Source organism: Trichogramma pretiosum, unplaced genomic scaffold (genome assembly GCF_000599845.2).
Source record: "Trichogramma pretiosum strain Unisexual culture from Peru unplaced genomic scaffold, Tpre_2.0 scaffold25, whole genome shotgun sequence".
Taxonomy (NCBI): Eukaryota; Metazoa; Arthropoda; class Insecta; order Hymenoptera; family Trichogrammatidae; genus Trichogramma; species Trichogramma pretiosum.
Genome location: NW_019641621.1, coordinates 254650 through 275187, shown reverse-complemented (window position 1 = coordinate 275187; position 20538 = coordinate 254650). Strand labels below are relative to the sequence as shown.

Sequence of the window (20538 nt, the reverse complement as noted above, 5' to 3'; positions counted from 1 at the left end):
AGTTTCACGACGTACATTGTTTGTATTATTCAATTTTTTTTCAAGTTGGATAAAGTAGCTAAATATTTATTTACTTATTATTCAAAGCTCTTAAAGTCAGTCATACAATGATCGAAAAGTTGCGACAAATGAAAATGAACTTTTCAACACCTATAAAATTAAATACGATTGTTACCATTAATTTTGACTTTCTAGTTATAATTGAAACGATATAGTTACTACACTGAACGTTTTAAAATTTAATTCATATATTGGTCCAGCTCGTAGTACTTAGGTACTCGTTGTTTTCATCCTCATCATCATTAAGATAACCCGGGTTTTTGGTGGGTACTTGTGTAAATCGATGCAGCTACTGGGATAACATTAAAAAATTATTTTGTACTTTTAACACCTTATCTTTGCTCAAAGATGTTTTGGCTAATTTTACCTTTCTGTATGAAATTCATAACTAGCGCATTGCTCAACAATTGACTAGGAATACAGATTAACATAAATGATATGATTGAAGTCGAATAAAAGATATACATTTTTGCTGCCCCTGAAAAATCTGAGTCCAATAAAATTATCATCTACAAGTAAATTAAAAAGAAATCAATGAAATATCTACTAGACCTGTGATTTTTATCAACGAATATTTACCCCAGTACCACTACAAACGAGATGGAATGTAATGCTCTTAATTACTAAAAAGAAAATAGGTCTCCCTACATTATCTAGATGCTCGTAAAGTCTAGAAATCGTGTTAATATTTATGCAAATAATCAGAACTTTTTAGACTTTTATGCGAAAATAAATTCGAAATGAAGGTTCTGAGAGAATTAGTTAAAAATGTAAAAATATCAGATTTTAAAACATGCATGATAGTGCGTAGAGTCTCGCAATGTATAGGCATATACAGCGCATACGTATTCTATGTATTATCGTATATGCATAAGTAAGAGAGAGTTGGATATCTCGTAACGTACAAAACTAAACATAAATACCTTGTTTTGTCTTGTACAATTTGCGATCATCCACTTCTCGCCGTAAAAAGAATTATTCTCTCGAGTCGCCCAACACGCATATACTGTCAAACGACACTTATGAATTTTTCGTCGATTGGGCAGAGTCATCCGTTATACATCGAACTTCTTCCGACAGGATCGAACAAGACAGATTCAAAAAAATCGAGCACAAAAAATGTCAATAATAAACTCGATCGTTATTACCATTTCAACGCGAGTCGTCGCTGTTTAATTTTAGCGATTGCGTCATCGACGAAAGCTAATCCTGCTTCCTTGCGAGACACATTATACGTTTATAAACTTCATAAAGAAATAAAGAAAAGATACATAAGGAACGATAAAAGTAAGCAAATTTTTCGAATTAGATACGAGCAGTAGTGTCTGGTACTGCTGCATCAGCGCCGCATCCCGACTCCGATGTACAAACTACAAAATACCTTTACCAACCCGCAGCTTATAAACGAACGGAACGGTATCGAGAGATTTCCCGCCATCGGTTCACTGCTCCCTTCCTCGTGTGCCCCCCCGTGTGTGTGTGTATGCGTGTATCGTATACCGCTCTGTTGCTCCGAAGCGCGCGTTGTGTTTTTGCGTGTGTGCGAAATCTTATAAGACATCGCGGAGCGAACACACACCTAGATAGTTCAGTCGCTCTCGGTCTCGCGCTCACAGCGGATCGTCCGTGCGTAGTATCTGTGTGTATAGTATCTGTGTGTTACATGTGAATTTACGTTGTTTATGCGTTCTCGGTGTGCCGCGAACGTGTGTTTGTGTGTATTCTTTCTCTCTCTCCGTGTCTCTGACCTTCAGGGGGTTCGCGACGACGCATCGTTTTTCTCAGTATTTCTTGCACGGGGCCTACCGATGCACGTGTGTCTTCGTCGCGAATAACAATCGCGTAATCGGCTCTCTCCGTAGTTTTTCTTTTCTCTCTCATTTATTATTATTATTTTTTTTTTTTTTCGTTATCGTTTTCGTGGGGCATTTTCTCTCGTTGTTCTCGTTGAACTCGCCTACGTACCAACACAATGTCGGAGCAGCAGCAGGACCTGTGTCGCATTTGCGTCAGCGACGAGGGTGGCTTCTTGCCAATGTTCAAGAACGAGGCTCTGAGCGAGGTGAGTTTACTACGATACTCTCTCTCTCCGTTATCGTCGTACTTCGGACGCGACGTTTCGCGTACGCACGAACGAAATCGCGCAATTTTGAATCGTGGGCGAAGAAGACTCCGAAGGGCTATATCTCCGGCGCGGCAGAGGCGGCGGCGGGCAAACCGCTTCCAGCGTAACAGGTTTTGAAATTATTTGAGGTTAGGACGAGGGCATGCGCGTTATCGCGAGTCTGTGTGCGTGCGTGCGTTCGGCGTAGTCTACAGTCGGTGATAACGAATCAATAGGAGAAAGTAAAAAATTTCCCACGGTTCCTTATCTCAGATAGGACGTTAATTGTCTATCACTCGTTTCTCTTTTCATTTTCAACTATCAAGCCGGGCGTTACGTTATAGCTCGCAATTCGGGCTCGATTGTTCTTCATTTATTTTTCGGAGTCTCGCGCGCGCTCCGCTGTTTGTGCGTGTGTGCGAGTGTGTGTATTTTCTGCAGTCAGGTGCGCCATTATTATAGTACTACTACGCTTCTCGTAATTCTCTTGGTTGTTATTGACCGGCATCACCGCGGTTGACTGTCATCGATACGCGCTCGATTTTGCTCTCTGCTGCTTGCTGCTGCTGGCGGCATGCATGCGGCGCGGCGCGGAGTCTTACGCGCAGAGCGTCTGCGTCTCCAATAAAACAGAGAGCCTCTGTATAGAAGGGTTTTTTTTGCCTGCATTCGCTGCGTTTTTTTTACTCGCGAGAAAGTGCAGCACGTAGCTCGTTGCAGCCGGAGTGCATCTATCTCTCTCGTTCTTGGGCAGCTTGGAGCAGCAGCAAAGTTGCTGGCTGTACGGAATTATAATTAAAGTCAGTCGCGTAACTAGTGCATTGTACTCGACATCGATTGGCACTTCTATACCGTCGAATTGTGATTGTGTCAAATCCAAGAGCTCGTTATGTACGTACGCAGCCTGCAATTAATCTAAATATTCACTCGCACGAAACATTCCTGTGCAACTGCATAGTTTTCGTTTTCTGAATAACGCGAGGTAGTAGTAGCTCTCGCTTATCGAGCTGTGTGTGTGTGTGTGTGATGTGAGACCACCCGGTAATTCGACGATCGACGATTATTATTATTATGTATGTAGTGCGCGGGGTCAGCCATCCTCGCCAATTCTCAGCTCCGCTTTACATAAATTAGTGCATCTTTTCGCTGTATCAGCATCGGTAAATTATACATCATTCAGCATCGCTGGCCTCGTAAATCGCGTTATTTTGCTGCAAATTTCGTTACGCCAATGATCGAGTCTTCCGAAAGGCACAACAAATATTAAAACACGGAGCAGCAGCCGCGCACGCGCCAAACACCAACTGCATTAGCAGCATCGTATTGCATTTTGCACGACTACACTTACCCCCTGCACAGTGCCCGGTTACGTTTATGTGAGGCTGCTGCTGCTGCTGCTACACATTATATGCACATTATTATCGTCGACAGTGAAGCATATTATTCGCGAATCTGACGCCTGTACGCGCCGACAAACTCGTCTGTGCATCGGATGCGTTTCAGCGAGGATTTATAAAAAAAAAAAACTGTAGTTGATGTAACGGGATAATTGGGGAATGCTTGTGCGTGTCGGCGGTGATTGCGAAGCTTTGTTGTGACTCGAGGTATATCGTCCAACAGCCTCTGGGTAATGCTCTCTATTGTGTCGCGAACGGTGACTTTACTTCGTTCTTTCGTGATTCGTGATTAACTTTTTCTGGCGTTTATTTATGAAAACTAACTTTACTGATTGATAGATCATTAATTTTTATGTTGATCCTATGAGGTATTAATTTAATCAATCTTTTTCAGATTCATGATAATAGCTTGTCAAATAAAATTTGTCACAAATGTGCCTTCGAAATTAAACAATGTAGTGTCTTTATTGACAAAATCAGTAAATTACACAACAAAAAGTTTGCTGCAAACACTTGCAATTTGTGCTTTGAGCCATGCACAAAGAACAACCAAACTTTGTTTAAATTATCCAGACTCAATACCAAGGACAGAGCTTTCTTAGATAGAGCTCATAATCTATTTAACAAAAATGTTGTAAGTATTTATGATTGTAAGAAATTTGTTATAATTTTAATTATTTTAATTTATTTAACTGTTTCTTGTTTTATTTACAGTATGCTAATACGCACTCAAAAAGTCCATGTGTTTGCCTGAATTGCCGATACTCTGTAGATTTACTGTATGATTTGAAAAATTTAGCTAACGAAGCTGATAGTAAATTTGCTAATATTAAAAATGGCATAGATGTTTCCAATGTCCCCAAGGTATTATACCAAATCTCTGATGTTTTGATTGTATCTGAATTGATTTGTTGGGATCATTCACATTTTTATTAATTTATTTTTCAGACTAAAACGTTAATTATCAATCGCAAGACCACTTCTATAAAATCAGCTGTATTACATTTAACTACACCATCTTCAAGTGATAGTGACTCATTCAGCAGCATGGGTAGCTCTAAGAGACCGAAAAAATTGCGTAAAACTGTTGCAGTAGATTCAAACATAAAATGTGAACAATGCAAAACTGCAATTACCAGTGATGATACTTATAAAATTCACAAAACTGGTGTTAGAGTTTGCAAGCAATGTTGGCATAAATATAGTCCAATCAAAACCAACATGAAATCCAAATCAAAACGAAAGATGATTGAATACCCACTAACTAAATGGTGTTCTATTTTGGTTGATGATGTTTTAAAGAGACTTGAAGAAAAAGGATACAATAAAGTTATAAATAAAAAGGGTGCAGTTTGTTATAAGGTTATGAATTCAAATAATATGAAAGCTCAGAGCCCTGAAAGTGAAACCAGTGGTTATAAGCGCTTGTCAAAATCAAGCAGAAATAAATCTAGGACTCCAGAATTAAGTGATGAGTTAGATACGCCATTAAGAAGTACCAGGGCGAAAAGACGTCCTCATAGCTTAGAACTAAAAGAAATTGAATCAAGCTCACAGAGAAAAGGAAAAACTGAAACAGCTAAACAAAAAAAACCAGATTCACCTGCTGAAAATAAAAAGTCACAAAATAAAAGAAATTATGGTAGTATTGAAGTCGATAGTGACGTACATAGTGATGTTTTACCATCAAAAAGACTTAGAAAATCTACAAATTTATCGCTACTTCAGACTCAAAAATCTTCTACAACTTCACCACGTTCATCTCGAAGGTCTGTAAGAAAAAGAGAACATAATGACTCATTAGATTCATCTTCCAGTTCAAGAAAATCTTCACGTACTCAAAGGAAACAAAATTATCGAGAAATAGAAGAGGTTATAGACATTGAAGATGATTCTAATGATGAAAAACAAGAGGATTTGAACAGCAATGACTCACCTAATCAAGATAAAGAAAATTTTAAAAGACCAAGGTATAATAGAATTGCATCGAGTGATAGTGATAGTAGTAAAGTTTCTGATTCAGGTAAAACTTCTTGTAAATCATCTGCAAAAGTTTCTAAACGTAAAAAAATGGTAACATCAGAATCTGAAGAAATAGATATTTTAAAGGCTACTGATGATGAAACAAGAGATGTTGTAAATGAAACAAATAAATTTGATACTACTATAGAAATGGATACCACCAAAACAGATGATGATGATGATGATAATAATGTTACAAATACAAATGATGAAAGTGATGTCTTTGAAAATTCTAATGTAAAAGATAAAGAAAATTCGAAACGAGGAAAAACTTCCAGACGCAGTAGCAGACAATCTTCAATTGCATCTTCGACACAATCTTCAAGAAGATCAAGTAGGAAATTGAAATCTGCATCAATCAAAGTTGTAGAAAGTATTGAAATTTCAGACACAGATGAGGCAAATTCAGTTAAAGAAGAAACTGAACAGAGCTACACTTGTAAAATTTGTGATAAAGTCTATGAAAATAAAATATTTGGACTTCAACATGAACTTACCCATATGGAAATTAAATTGCGACAAGTTAAAATTTCCGAAATTAAACTAAGGAGTGATTCTGATGCAGATGAACATCATAATAAAAATAAATCAAAAAAGGAAACTACTGAAATCATTGAAAATGTGCAGACTAAAAATCTTGAACAGAGTGAACAAGAAGAGAATAACATCAATTCTGAAAATGAAAATGATGAATGTGTACAAGATGTAAATATGACCAATGAATCAAATGACAGAACAGAGGAGAAAGAACAAGACAAAAGTAAATTTAATAATGCGAACAATATAGACAAAAAATCAACAGTTGAAATAGAAAATATTGATGATTCAAAATCAAAAGATGAATCTGAAAAAAAGGAAAAAGTTGAATCTGAAGATGAGTCTAATTCTGTTGATCCTAAAGTTACTGATTCAAATGCATTAAGCAAAGAAAATGATGTAGCTGAAGACAAAAAGGACAACAGTAATTTAAATGAAGCTAAGGAAGTTGTTGAATTATCTAAAAATAAGTCTGTAGCAGAAACTCATGGTAGCGATTCAGGTGATGATGAAGGTAGCCCTCTGTGTGAAGTTAATTCAGTTTCTCCAGTAGTGGATAATGATGAGGATTCAGGAGGAAGAGTAATCGTTAACTTTGATGATTCACCTCAGCCCACAGAAAATGAAAACGCTACTGTAGTAGAAAAAGATGAATCTCATGTTACAGACACTACAGCTCATGACGAAGTTCAACAAGCTCTTACAGAAAGTGACGAATTAGTAGTGAGAAGTTCAAATAATACAGACATTGAAATGACCAGTAATGAAAATGAAGTGGAAAATACCTCAAACACTTTGGTAGAATCAAGCGTTACAAAAAACGATAGAAGTTGTAAAGAAGTCCACGAAAATGGAAATGAATCACGTCAAGGTGACGAAAATAATGATAATAATACAGAAGATGAGGCTTTAAATCAAGAAAGTTTAGAGGAATTAATGAGACGCAAAGGACTTCAGGTAGTAGATGAAGTTGAAGAAGATAGTCAATCACCCAAAAAACAGATAGACATTGAAGTTGACACAAAAGTTATTCAACAAAATGTTGATGTTATGGAAGAGGAGTCAGTCCATGATGGTTTGAAGAAAGACGAAGTTCAAGAACTTGAAAATAACGGTAACTGCATTATTGATGTGTCACATTTGAGGCCAAATATTAATATTGAAACACAAAGGTTTTTGGATTTACAAACTAAATCAATTCCTGCCATAACTGTTGATAAAACAATCCTTGAGTCCGGTAAACCTGTAATAGTTAATTTTCAAAATAATTGTATGAGTAAAGACATGCCTTCTTTAGATCCAATTAGTGATGATGAAGATATCTTTTGATTGAATTATCTATAATTTAAAGCTAGTCAAAAATTTTTTATTTTTTGATTTTTGTTTTTTTTGATCAATTGTTTATTTCTTTTTAATTATTTTGTAAATCCAACGTCTTTATTTCATTTTTTAACAAAACATTTTTCCTATGCACATATAATCACATCTAACTCTTCTTATTCACATTCCACTTTATTGGTTTTGGTATGCTTTAAAAACTTTCATATACATACTCTACTCATGTAGTTATTCTAATATTAATGTTTATGAACAATCCTGTGGTTATTATTCAATGGTGACAATGGCTGAATTAATATGATTGACAATGTCACACAAATGTTTTAAAATGGAAAAAATGTTAACATTTTGTTATGTAAATTCTATGAAATGAACTTTCATTGTATTTTAGTAAATTGTACATACACTTAGCTACTATACATACCTTATCAAATAATTTGCATAGTAAGAAGTACTGGTATCAATCTATATCAGATTTAAATCTTTATTTTATTTATTTCTTTATTTTACTTAACAATTATGTGACAAGTTGCAGTTATGTCCATTTTATGAAATCATGAATAAATTTAGCACTATTTTAATAAGTTACAAATTAAAATATTAATCATTTTCAATGATCATCGTAATGAATTTAATTTCCTGAAAATGAACAAAAGTAATTTTTATATAATATTAGAGATGCAATTTTCAACTTCATTTTTTATTCTTGACTTCTGACGTAATGATAAATCATTCATTCAATTCTATGAAAATCACGAGAAAAGCTACACATACCAACATTTTTATTCAATGGTAAAAAAAACTTGATGTATACTTCGTAAATATCATATTCATCAAATATGTTTAATTTAGAGTGCACAGTGATAGTATGTGTCAAACTGTATGATCATGATGTAGAATCTCAATCTTGGTCATTTAATATTTTTCTAATGAAATAAATCGTTTGGTAAAAACTAATACGTCTCGTTCTATTCACTATTTCTTTCATACTATTCATTCATCAATAGAAATTTCAGTTGACGATTGAAAAATATACGTGAAGCTTACTTTATTCATTGTCTTTGTGCTTTTTGAAAGAAGTTAATTTGTAATCAAAATGTATACTCATAACGACTACACTTTATTTTGCAGTTCAAAATTGCGATATTCCAACGCTGTAATAGAGCATAGAGATAAAAGGAGTGCAGATCAGTAAGCAGAGAGCAAACTTTTTTGTTAGTATCAGTTGGCACCCAAATCAGCTTTATCCAATCCTGACGGCGTTGACGCTACCCTTTCATCCTCCCATGTCTCTTCTTCACCAGTTTGCAAGTGGTCAAATTCTTGATCGACTGAATAAAAAAGGATGTATTTTTATTTATTGTAATACTTGTGTTTATAAAATACCGAACCGAACTGGTTACGAAAGTATTGATATTACATGGACCAAAATAATGATAAAATATTTGATGTTTTAATCGAATGCGAGTATAAGTCTACGCGCCTTTGTCAAATATTGTTTGGTTAAAGTATTTTCCATTTTCGTTTGGAGGATTGAAATTCTTAACTGGTCTTATATTATTAGTTCTATATACTTACGTTAAGTTAACGTTAAATAGTTTTTTTAAATAAGATATGAATAAATAAATTAACATCACATCATCGATTCAATTGTATATTAAGCTAAGTAAATCATTAGGATTTAATGAAAATATGTAACGAACGCAACTCACTGGTAGATTTTTAGATTATAAGTCAGTGTGTGTGTGTGTCCGGTGAATGTGTATATAAATATATTTGAAAAAAATATAAATTATTAAAAATCTATTTACTTGTTATGTCACTGTCGAATGGCTCGCCGCGATCTCTCCAGTGACTTAGTTTCAACATTGCATCACTGTTACCTTCACCACTACTTGCTATTAGAGCCAAATAAGCTTGAAGCATCATACGACCTATATATTCATTAGAGACTTTGAATCTAACTTTATGCCAATAAATGTAAATATGAAGATTGAGTACAGTTGCAAGTATGATAGAACAAAAAGAATAAAATGAACAAAAAGGATGTGAATTTTTGTGAGAGTGTAAGCGGAGTACGAATTAATAGTAAAATTTTGACCAGTGTTAATATTTTTTAGTACTTTATAATTTTATCGTTTAAAGATCTACATTAATAAGTCGGAACATAAAAATCAATTACATCAAGTCCTAAATTTTACAGTCAATTTCGTACAAAGTATGATGAATTATATAATTATTAATGATTCGAACAATTTGTTTCCGCAATTTAAATGAGCACGACGCTTAAACTTAGTTCGAATTAAGTCACACAGTCTACGTTTATCAGAAAATTAGTGTAGTCTCTCTCAATTACTTTAGTTACGCGCAAAAAGCCGCAGGGTTGAGCTCGCGTCCAAGCGTGTTTTGCGAAAAAAACTTCATTTTGAAAAATTGTGTAATAAATCATTACAAAGACAAGCTTTAATTTAAGTTGCGGTTTGAAGGAAATGTAATTGATGAACAAAAAAAAAAAAAGAAACAGTCGAAAATAAAAAGAGTATTTTCTACATTAAAAAACAAACAACGAGTGTGAGTGAAATGTCATATTTTAACCGAATCTTCAAAATATAACGATATACTCGAGTACTTTTTGCGATGCTCACGAAGTATTCGGCTCGGCTCGTCTCGCTCTTGTCGTTCAATCGTTTGAACAGGCCAACGGCGTACTCCAAATAAACGATCGCCTCCTTGGCGTTATCCTGCGCAACGTAGCACTTCATTCCTTATCAAATGTTTGTAATAAAAAAAAAAAAAAAAAAATTACTCGTCGCGCTCGCGCGTCACCTGTGTCAAGTAGTACTCGCCGGCCAGCAGATGAGCTCGCGCGAGATGGTGTTGCAGTTGAAACACGGTGGCGTAATTCTTCAGCTCTTGCAAGTGCCTCCAGAAGCTCTTCGTATCCTTTTTCATCTGTCCAAATCGTCGGTCACTTTCTTTTTTTAAATATCATTGTTATCATAGCGAGACGGAAGCGAACCTTGTAGATGTGCGCGAGATTCTCGTGCACGTTGCAGAGGAACTTGCAGATGTTCAGGGAGCTCTTGGCCTGGCCGAGTATGTCGAGGGTGACGTTGAAGTTTTTGACGGCGTCGTCGAGGCGACCCGCTGCCAGCTGCTTCCTCGCCAGATGATAGTGCGCTTCGGACTCGAGAAACTCGTTGCACACTGCGTGCGTATACTCGATAGTATAACAAATCGTTGCTTGCTTTAATGTGTAAGGACAACGCACCATCGTGAGCGTTCTTGATGGCGGCCTCGCAGGATTTCACGGCGTAGGCCTGGTCGCACTCCCGATCGGCGACCTCGAGCAGCACGTGGTGCAGCAGCAGCACCGACTCCTTGAACAGGCAGTCGCGCTCGTAGCCCGAATCCGCCCCGTAGAGGGTCCAGGACTTGTTGCACGAGTCCATCTTGGCGATCCTCGCGTGCTCCAGGGCGGCTCGTGGATTCTTCACTGTGTGTATATCGATGCGTCAATAAGCAGAAAAATTATAATGCGATAGTTTTTCTTTTTTTGTTGACTCACGCTTGTAGTGGAGAAATCGGGCGTAGGTGTAGCGCAGCCGCGCGACGAACTCGTCGTCGGGCTCGAGGTCGTGCTGGCCCAGGGCCGCCGACAGGGCGCACTGATAGAGCACGTCGGCGATCCACCAGTACTGGTCGCTCATGTCCTCCTCGATCGCGCGGGCCAGTGAGATGAGCGGCGTCGTCGTCGTCTTCACCGAATCTGCATTATTATATTTATTATTTTTTTCTTGAGACATTACATCAAATTTACAGAGACAAAGCAACCAACCAACCAAAGTCGGAAAAGAAGGCGAGCACGGCCTGACGCAGCCGATCGATCAGCTCCTTGTTGACGATCAGGCAGGGCTCGGTCCATTCGCGCAGCTGCGGCTCGGCGTTGCGCAGCTCGATGTCGTGATTCAGCATCAGCGTCAGGAACTCGGCGACGTCGTAGGCCCTCTGCTCCAGCAGCTCGAGCACGATCGCCTGGCCGTAGGGCATCTGCTGCCTATAATTATATCGCAAAGTTTTTACACATTCGTAAGATGGGAAAACGTTCGGCATCGTTGTTGTTGTTATCGTTATAACCTTCTAACTTGAACGGCATCGAGGACCGGAAGCGAGTCGAGCAGCTCCCTCTTGACGCGCGGCAGCTGGCGACCGGTGCATGTGGTCAAGGTCGGGGCCTCCTTGTCTCCTCTCATCTTCTCTCGATCCTCCGCTCGATCCACGAATTTTTCTTCCTTATTACGGTACACGAAAATACCACGTGCGCACTTGCAACAGTCGACTGTTTTTCACATTTCGTTTCATTGCAATGATAAACATTCCATGACCATTGATATATAGGCACACATACCGATATTCGAGAGAAAACCTTGGACTCGGGACAAACAGTACACTTATTATATTATGCACTTTCGTTAGACGCGATAATTCGTTATCTTCCAGTGTCTTTATTTGCATTATCACTCGCGGTTTTGTTTATACAATGATACAGGTATAAAATAAGTTCGACAATGCGTATCGTCGGGATTGAGCGCGTCACTCTCTGCACTTTTTTTCCACGATCTGTTGACATTTCGCAATGATACAAATGCTTGTATCGGCGATCGATTCGTCGAACGCGCGCATCGTGCACCAATTCGTCTAATGTACTTAAAACCCGTTGCGCATTATTACGGAGTTGGACGAAATGCGTGAAAAAATGTGAAAATCAATCGTCGGTAGTTACACCGATCGCCTTTCGCGCGCTCCAATTTCATTGTCAATCGATCCCCGAGAGCGATATTAATCTCTATCTCTGCCCGCGCAAGGTAATCTTTTATCGAGACGCTCGCTCGAGCTATATAGGCGTTCGCGGAGACACGAGCCGCCGCCGCCGCCACCAGATAATAATTTCAGTATGTGTTGATTTCCTTTTGCAGTCTAGCCGCGCGTGTGTCGTTCTATCGAACATCCGGCTACACCCAGCCGCGTCTTACATCGATTGTTAACGCATACGACGGATGACGCGGAAAACCGACGAAAATCTGATCGAGACGAGCATGTCGACGACCGCAGGTAAGTGCAGCGAAAGATCCATGGTTAATTAATAAAGGTAAAAGTTTACGGGCTCAAAAGCATCGAATTTCCGTTTTTATCATTCGCGATACGATGAAATTTAATCAGCGATTCGACGTAATAACTATTTTTGCACTTCGTAATTTTTATCTATAAATCTCATAATTTACTAGTTTAATACAGAAGTTAAGATTGTTGAATCCGGTTCTGTGGCGCCTCGATATCTCACACACACAACGCACGTGCGCGCCTCAAATTATGTCAACAAAAAAATAACAATAATAATCACGTCCCAACGAAATTGCAGCCAAATCGAATCGAGAGGTGTCGGTAGCCTGTCTCGAGAACGCCACGGACGACATCGACGAGAATGCCACCGCCATCAAGGACGGCAAAAAGGTCTTCCTGCGCCAGAGCCTCACCTGCCTGTCGCTCTGCTCCAACATCCTGGCCTGCGCCCTCTGCTTCGGCCTCAGCACCATCATGGACAAGCAGATGACGCCTCTATCCCTCACCAAAAGCTCGAATCTCACGAACAGCTGGAAGATCGATCGTGGCGAGCTGTTCGACCAGCCGGAGATCGTCGTCGAGTCGCTCGAGCTGCGCTCCTGGATCATCTCATCCCTCGTGTTCTTCATGTGTCCGGGCGGCTGGATCATGGTCGCGTGCACGCGCTGCCTCGGTCGTCGCCCTCTGCTTTTAATCAGCGACTGCGTCTTCGTCGCGGCCTGGCTCTGCGTCACCTTCGCCGAGACGCCCTACCAGCTGCTCGTCGGTCGCTGCGCCCTCGGCCTCTGCATGGGCGTCCTCCTCGGGCTCTGCACCGTCTATCAGGGCGAGATCAGCGCGCCCGAGCTGCGCGCCATGCACAACGTCGTACAGTCGGTCTTCTTCAGCATCGGCATGGCCATCTGTCACACGCTCGATCTCTGGATACACTGGCGCACCAATTCGGCCCTCGCCACATTCTTCGCCCTGTTCTCGCTGGCGGCCAACTGCTATCTGCCCGAGAGTCCGGTCTGGCTGGTGCAGCGCGATCGCCCGCTGGACGCCGAGCAGTCCTGGATGTTTCTGCGGGGCGAGCTGCGCTTCGCCGAGTTCCAGTCGATGCTCGACGCCCGACGACTCGCCAAGTCCAGCTCCAGATCCGGAAGCGCCGCGGAGTCCAAGTGCCGAAGATATCGCGAGCTCGTGGCGTCGCGCAACTTCTGGAAGCCGCTCAGCATAATCCTGCTGCTGTTCACCGTGGCGCAGACCAGCGGCGTGGGCTCCGTCACGTTCTACTGCATGCAGATGGTGAGCGAGATCGCGGGCGAGGACAAGGCCTACGTGGGCACCCTGGCCCTCGACGCTTTGCGGCTCTTCTCCTCGCTGGCGCTCACCTACCTGAGCGGTCGTCACAGCACCCGTCGACTCACGCTGGCCTCGTCCTTCGCCTCCGCGACTTTTCTCTGTCTGCTCGCCGGGGCGATCCTGAGCGGACTCTCGGGCCCGTGGCTGCCTCTGGTGCTGCTGTTCTGCTACGAGGTGGCCATCAGTATCGGCCTGCTGCCCCTGGCCTGGACCTACTGCAGCGAGCTGTTTTCACCCGCGACGAAGGAGCTGGGCATCGGCATTGTGACCAGCTACAATTATCTCGTGCTGTCGATCGTCGTCAAGACCTCGCCGTACTTCTTCGCCTGGCTCGGGCCCGCCGGCACATTTTTGTTCTACGGCCTGACGACCCTCGTCGGAGCCTGCAGTCTCTACTGCATTTTACCCAACACGAGTAACAAATCGCTGATAGAGATCGAGACGATGTTTACCAAACGGACGTGATTTTTAAATTGTCTTAATTCTTAATTTTTAGTTTATAGCTTTAATCTTAATTATTTTTTTAGTCAATGTATTGTAATTAAAACTTTGTGATAGACAATTACGAGGAAATATTTTATTCAAACGTTATTATTACACAAATAGAGAGGCAACTTATTCGGTAATAGGCAATAAATTTCAATCAAGCTGCCTATGATTTATTGCTTTGATCTCGCGCGGTACGCACGACGCAATACGACGACGCGATGATAAGTTTTTCCGCGTCGCTTCCGCGTTCAAAGTTCCTCTACCCACAAATTAGTTGCTGGTCGGTAGTCGTAGGCAGCAGGGCTCCAGGCAGGTGTGCCCAATGACAGGTACGTGAAATGTCAAAAAAATAGATTAAAAAAAAATTCATTGACTCGTCGGTGCAGATGAAAAGAGCCGGAGTGATGAAGAGGAGCTGGATGTTGTGCAGAAGCTGCTCGCCACGGCCAAAGTTCATGCCGATCACGAGCAGCAACGGGACAGCCGATCGGCGCTGCTCCGGCGCCAGTGGAGCCTCAACGCCAACTTCCTGCTGACGATCATGCTGTGCGGCATGGCCAACGGCCACAGCGCCATACTGCTCCAGCAGATGACGACGACGACGACGACCAATTCCACCGACGACGATCGTTACAGTCTCCTCTTGGAGCAGGGCGAGCTGTTCGGCCAACCCCTCATCCACCTCGATTCGGTGGAGCTTCAATCGTGGGTCGCCTCGAGCATGGCCCTGTTCATGTGTCCGGGCAGTTGGCTCCTGGCGGCGAGCTCGCGTCGCCTCGGTCGCAAACCTCTCCTCTGCTCCGCCGTGGCTCTGCTCTCTGCCGGCTGGCTGCTACTCGCCTGGGCGCCCAATGTCGCTTGCGTGCTCATCGCGCGCAGTCTCAGCGGCCTCGGCCTCGGTCTCCTAGGGGCTCTTGTCCCGGTCTATCAGGCCGAGTGCAGCGTGGCCTGGCTCAGGCCGACCCTCAACGCGGCCTGCGCCGTCTCGTTCAGCTTAGGACTGCTGCTCTGTCACGCACTGGGCACTTGGTTTTCGTGGCGCAGCACCGCGGGCGTGGGTGGCCTGCTGAGTTTGGCGAGCCTCGGCCTCGCGGCCGGACTGCTCACGGAGAGCCCGATCTGGCTGTCGAGGAGGGGCAGGCCGGCCGAGGCTGTGCTGGCCTGGCAGGCCCAGCGCGGCAACGGGTGGGACATCGCCGAGCTCGAGTCGCTCCTGCTCGCTCACGATAAAAGTGGCGTTGAAAGAAGCGAGGTCGAGTACGACACGGCGGCGTTCTGGAAACCGCTCGGCATCGTCCTGGCCATGTTCGGCTGCGCGCAGTTCAGCGGCATGGGCGCCATCGCCTACTACTGCGTCCAGATGATCTCCGAGCTCGCGGGGCCCGAGAACGCCTACCTGGGCACACTGGGCCTGGACGCCTCGCGCCTCGTGGCCTCGCTCTCGTTGACGGCCCTCACCAGGCGCTACAGCACTCGACGCCTCTATCTGGCCTCGGCCCTGGCCTGCTCCGTCTTTCTCTGTCTGCTCTCGGCCTCGATCGTACTGAAGCAGTCCCGCTGGATACCCACCTGGACGCCCCTCGCGCTGCTCCTGTGCTACGAGGTGGCCTGCATAGCCGGTCTGGGGCCACTGCCCTGGACCTACTGCGGCGAGCTCTTCTCCTCGGCCCACAAGGAGGTGGGCGTGGGATTGGCCTCGACCTACAACTTCTTCCTGTTCTTCGCGGTGATCAAGGTGAATCCCTATCTGTTCGGCGCCATACTGCCCTGGGGCACGTTTCTGCTGTACGGCTGCGCCACGCTGGCGGGTTTCGCGCTGCTCTGCTTCGTGCTGCCCGACACGAGGAACAAGTCGCTCAAAGAGATCGAGGCCATGTTCGTCAAGACTTGAATGTTTTCTTCGTTCTCTCGGCGTTTTCTGTGTAAAATTTTGCTCGAGAGTTGGCTCGTCGCTATTGTACATACTTTCTGTAAAAATTACCCTCAAAATGGATAGTAAAACGAATTTTTACAACGTTCGAAAAATCATTGTTATATTTGTCGTTATTTCTTATAACCTCATGATGTAAATTAGGTAGATGGATTTAAAATTTTTATTAACTGCTACTTAAATAATTATTTGTACTCTGCCACTTGCAGATTTACAGGTAAAGATACTCGCCATCTAGCGGCGGAGGCTGCTTTAAATGATCGATTAAAAGGCGTTTGAATTTGAATGTATAATTTCGGTTTTTTTTCGTTCATTTTTCTTTTAAAATTAATGTAAATGATTGCATTTTCATACATTTTTTGTAAGTTTATGTAAATAAAACCAGTGACTCTAATTTTTATATCTGATTTTACATAAAAATCTGCATTCCATTCGGCAAGTTTTTTTCTAATAGCTCGAAGAGAATATACAAAAACAAAAATAGCTACAAATCGCATTTTTGCTATTTATTCGGGCTTAATCAAAGGAGAGGGATAAAGAGGGACGAGACCTAAAGTTACTCAAATGTTTCGTGGAAAAGAAAGTATGGAATCAAAAGAAAAAAGACAACATGCTTGCACATCGTATTCGGCCGTATAAAGTTTTTTTTTTTATTTCATCGATCAAATTTATCTAACAACACCCCTTCATAACGACGAAAACATAATAAGAGGATTTTTTTCTATACAACCACACGATGTTAAAGTTAATTAACAAGCGCGATGTCGATTGCGCCTGCGACTCCCGAGCAATGGGTAACTGTCGTTGCGTATATTGAGCGTGTACAATGATTTTTCAAAGGCACGTCGTTACAAATCTTCTTTCTCTCTGTCTTTTCATCGAATTCGGGACAACGAACAAAAAAAATACAAGTACATTCGAAAAACAATCAATCGATTAATCTTCTAGGTTGCAAAAAAAAAAAGTAAATTGATAAAAGTAACAGTAATTTTTTTTTTATTATTATTAACAATTAGAAATTTAATTTAAGCCTTGACGCCGCCGGCGCGCTTCCTCGGCTCGAGCTTGACCTTGAAGCCCTCGGCGCGCTTGAGGATGATGTCGGCCTGGAGCCTAAAGTCCTCCTCCTTGACGGTGGACTTGACGCGGTAGTTCCTCAGTATGGTGGACAGGAGGATCTTGAGCTTGAGCATGGCGTACTTCCGGCCGACGCAGGAGCGCGGACCCGCGGAGAACGGCACGAAGGCGTAGTAGTGGCGATTCGCCGTCTTCTCGGGCAGGAAGTTGTCCGGATTGAAGACGTCCGGGTTGGGGTAGATGTGTGGCTGGCGATGCAGCTTGAAGGTGGCGACGACCACGGTGCAGCCCGCGGGGATCGTGTAGTCTCCCGACGCTGCGCAAAACGGAATTACGATGAGCCATACTGAATAATGGTAGAAAAAATAAAGGAATCGATCGATACTAACCGAGTTTGAGGTCGGTCTTGACCTCGCGAGCGATGATCGGTACCGGTGGGTACATGCGCAGCGTCTCCATGAGGCAACGCTCGAGGTACTTCATCTCCAGGGTGTCCTGGAACGTGGCCGGTCTGTCGCTGTCGCCGAAGATCTCGTCGATCTCCTGGATGACCTTCTCCTGGATGTCGGGGTGGCAGCCCATCATCGACAGGAAGAAGCTCGAGCCGGCGGCCGTGGTGTCGTGGCCCTCGAACATGATGGTGTCCACCTGCTCCTTCATCTCCTCGTCGGTCAGCACCACGCCGTTCTGGCTGGCCTCGACCAGCAGGTCCAGGAACGCCTGCCTCTTCTTCTCGCCGACGTCGTTGTCGTCGACGTCGAGATCGTCCTTGAGGCCGGACGACTGGCCGAAGCTCAGGCCCTCGACCACCGTGGTGGATTTGGCCTGCTCCTTCGAGACCTCGACGAAGTTGCGCTTGCCGCTCTTGTAGTCCTCCTTCTTGCGGGCGACGACCTTCTTGGTGAGGCCGTGAATGATGTCGAGCAGTTTCACCTGCTCCTTGCCGTGCTTGGTCAGGTTGAACAGCCAGTCGGGTCTCAGCCAGACGCGAGTGTGACGCAAGTGGAGGATGTCGCACATCCTGAGCGGAAGGAAAAATGAAAATTTTCATGATCCATTTCTTTTTTTCTTTTCGTTTAATCGATGCGTATCGATCACTCACTTCATGACGGCCATGGCGTACTCGAAGCCGCTCTTGTCCTGGGTGGTCTTGGACACGCCCATGGCGGTCTCAAGGAGGATCTCCACGGTGGTCTCGGACATGTAGTCGTGGATGTCGAACTCGCGATTGCCCTCCTTCCTCAGCTTCTCGACGACGGCGTTCGAGTTGGCGTTGAACAGGTCGATGAAGCTCTTCAGCACGTTCAAGTGGAAGGTCGGGGCGATCAGTTTGCGATGGGCGCGCCATTTCTGGCCTGTTGATCGATTGTTTTTTTTTAGTGGAGTACATTCGCAACCGTCTTATCGATGCTCGATGTAAAAAGTGGAAGTGTCACGATCCCGAAAACAATACACCGATCGTCCATTAATTATGCATGAAGACGAAGAAAAAAAAAGACAATGAGTTTTATTCATGCTACGATTTGCGCGTCGTCGCGATTTCTTAATTCGTGTGAATTCTTTTTCACATTTCCGATAGACGGAAAAAAGTCTAACAAAAAAAAAAAAATTAATTATTCATCGCGGTCGATCTTTTATTAATTCCATCGAGCGATTTAAAAATAATTCTAGAAAAATCCGTTCGCTCGATTGCGAACGATTAAGCGGCTACGCGATCACGCGATCGAGTAAATTTGTTATATCAAATTAAAATAAAATACGTACCGGTCGAGATGAGAAGACCGTTTCCGAGCCACGGCTGGAAGAATCTGTACTCGGGCGATTTGTCGATGTACACGTGACTGGAGAGGATGACCTCGACGTCGCGCGGGTCGATCAGGAAGACGACGAGTTTCGGTCCGATCCACAGCTTGATGACTTGGTCGAACTCGAACGATCTCTTGTAGACGTTCTTGAAGATGGCTGTTGAAAAAGTAAAGTCAAGTTAAGCAACGAAAAGGCGTGAAAAAAAATACAATTATATAATTTTTTTTCTACTCACTGTCGGAGCTGCCGAGAAGTTCCAGGGCGTTGCCGATCAGGGGGAATCCAGTGGGTCCGGGGATCTTGTCCGCGAGCTCGATCATGTGGCGTCTGGTCACCCTGAAGTAGATGTAGTAGAGTACCAGGGCTGGCACGAGGAGCGTGAAGAAGACGCTGGTCGCCGAGAAGGCGCCAGTGGCCGAGGCCGTGGCCAGGGTGCCAGTCACCATTTCCGGTCCGGCTGCCGACATCCTTGCTCACCGATTATTACTGCAAAAAAAAACAACGTCGAATCCGAGGTTAATTTCGTGTTTTGTCGCGGTGCGGATCGAATCCAAGTAATTTTTTTTTTTTTTGGATTATTGACCCGAGGTATTGAAAAAAAGTGAGCGCGTCTGTATGCTCGTGTACGCGCGCAAGTGTGAAACAGGAAAAAAAGTCAATTGTTCAGTTTCATTAGACTATTATTGCAACAAAACTACTCGAATTAATTTTCAATTAAAAATTCTTTGTACTAATTAATAATTTATTGCAATTAAAAACTATTAAAAAATGTTGCAAAATTTTTATCAACTACGCGTTTTCAGATTTAATGTTTCACTGAGGTTTTCGGTATCCTTTATCGATTAGAATTAAAATTATGTCGAGATAGCTTCGCAGCAACTGCAGCAGTAGCACACACAAAATCAAAAAACGAGCGCACTCGGCATCGAACTTTAAAATTCCTATCCACTTGGACGTCGAGAGAGCAGCACACAGAAACGCACTTACTCTCGCACTTACTCTATTGCACGAAAAAAAAAACGGAAAAATCGAACTGAACTTTTTTTGGTATTTTCTTTTTTTTTTTTTTTTCAATCGTCAGCACCGATGAACCACCACCGAACTACTTGAGGCCGCCGCGACCGCGCGATCGTTTTATATGTCCTGATGCGGGTCTCCCCCCCCTCCACCCGCGAAAACTTGACTACGATTTTTTTCCCCCTCGACGCCGCGCAACAATAATCGCGGATAATAGCGGACGGGACCGCGAGCGAACTTTGGGCGAACTTTGACTCGTTCGTGAAAAAAATTTTTACATAAAATAGAAAGAACGA

General features: G+C 43.0%; 4 protein-coding genes and 1 pseudogene across 4 annotated transcripts; 3 read left to right on the top strand and 2 right to left on the bottom strand.

Annotated features, from left to right (window-relative positions):
• The first annotated feature begins 1634 nt into the window (after positions 1-1634).
• On the top strand, positions 1635-9975 carry LOC106654250 (protein PFC0760c-like). The gene is made up of 5 exons (XM_014374033.2): positions 1635-2122; positions 3956-4195; positions 4276-4425; positions 4510-7234; positions 8590-9975. Exons 1-5 carry the CDS (start codon positions 2033-2035, stop codon positions 8616-8618), a joined length of 3234 nt encoding a protein of 1077 aa, XP_014229519.1. The 5' UTR covers positions 1635-2032; the 3' UTR covers positions 8619-9975.
• A 245-nt stretch (positions 9976-10220) lies between these two features.
• On the bottom strand, positions 10221-12283 carry LOC106654038 (annotated as a pseudogene).
• Positions 12284-12290: 7 nt separating this feature from the next.
• Positions 12291-14434, top strand: LOC106654037 (facilitated trehalose transporter Tret1-like). The gene is made up of 2 exons (XM_014373726.2): positions 12291-12570; positions 12878-14434. The coding sequence occupies exons 1-2, from the start codon at positions 12516-12518 to the stop codon at positions 14386-14388; spliced, it is 1566 nt and encodes a 521-aa protein (XP_014229212.1). The 5' UTR covers positions 12291-12515; the 3' UTR covers positions 14389-14434.
• Positions 14435-14674: 240 nt separating this feature from the next.
• Positions 14675-16696, top strand: LOC106654120 (facilitated trehalose transporter Tret1-like). The gene is made up of 2 exons (XM_014373835.2): positions 14675-14741; positions 14799-16696. Exons 1-2 carry the CDS (start codon positions 14735-14737, stop codon positions 16301-16303), a joined length of 1512 nt encoding a protein of 503 aa, XP_014229321.1. The 5' UTR covers positions 14675-14734; the 3' UTR covers positions 16304-16696.
• A 272-nt stretch (positions 16697-16968) lies between these two features.
• On the bottom strand, positions 16969-20284 carry LOC106654169 (cytochrome P450 4g15). Its single transcript, XM_014373900.2, has 6 exons — positions 20225-20284; positions 19461-19711; positions 19184-19381; positions 18522-18774; positions 17809-18440; positions 16969-17735 (listed from the first exon to the last, which is right to left on the bottom strand). The coding sequence occupies exons 2-6, from the start codon at positions 19690-19692 to the stop codon at positions 17368-17370; spliced, it is 1683 nt and encodes a 560-aa protein (XP_014229386.1). The 5' UTR covers positions 19693-19711; positions 20225-20284; the 3' UTR covers positions 16969-17367.
• Positions 20285-20538: the final 254 nt, after the last annotated feature.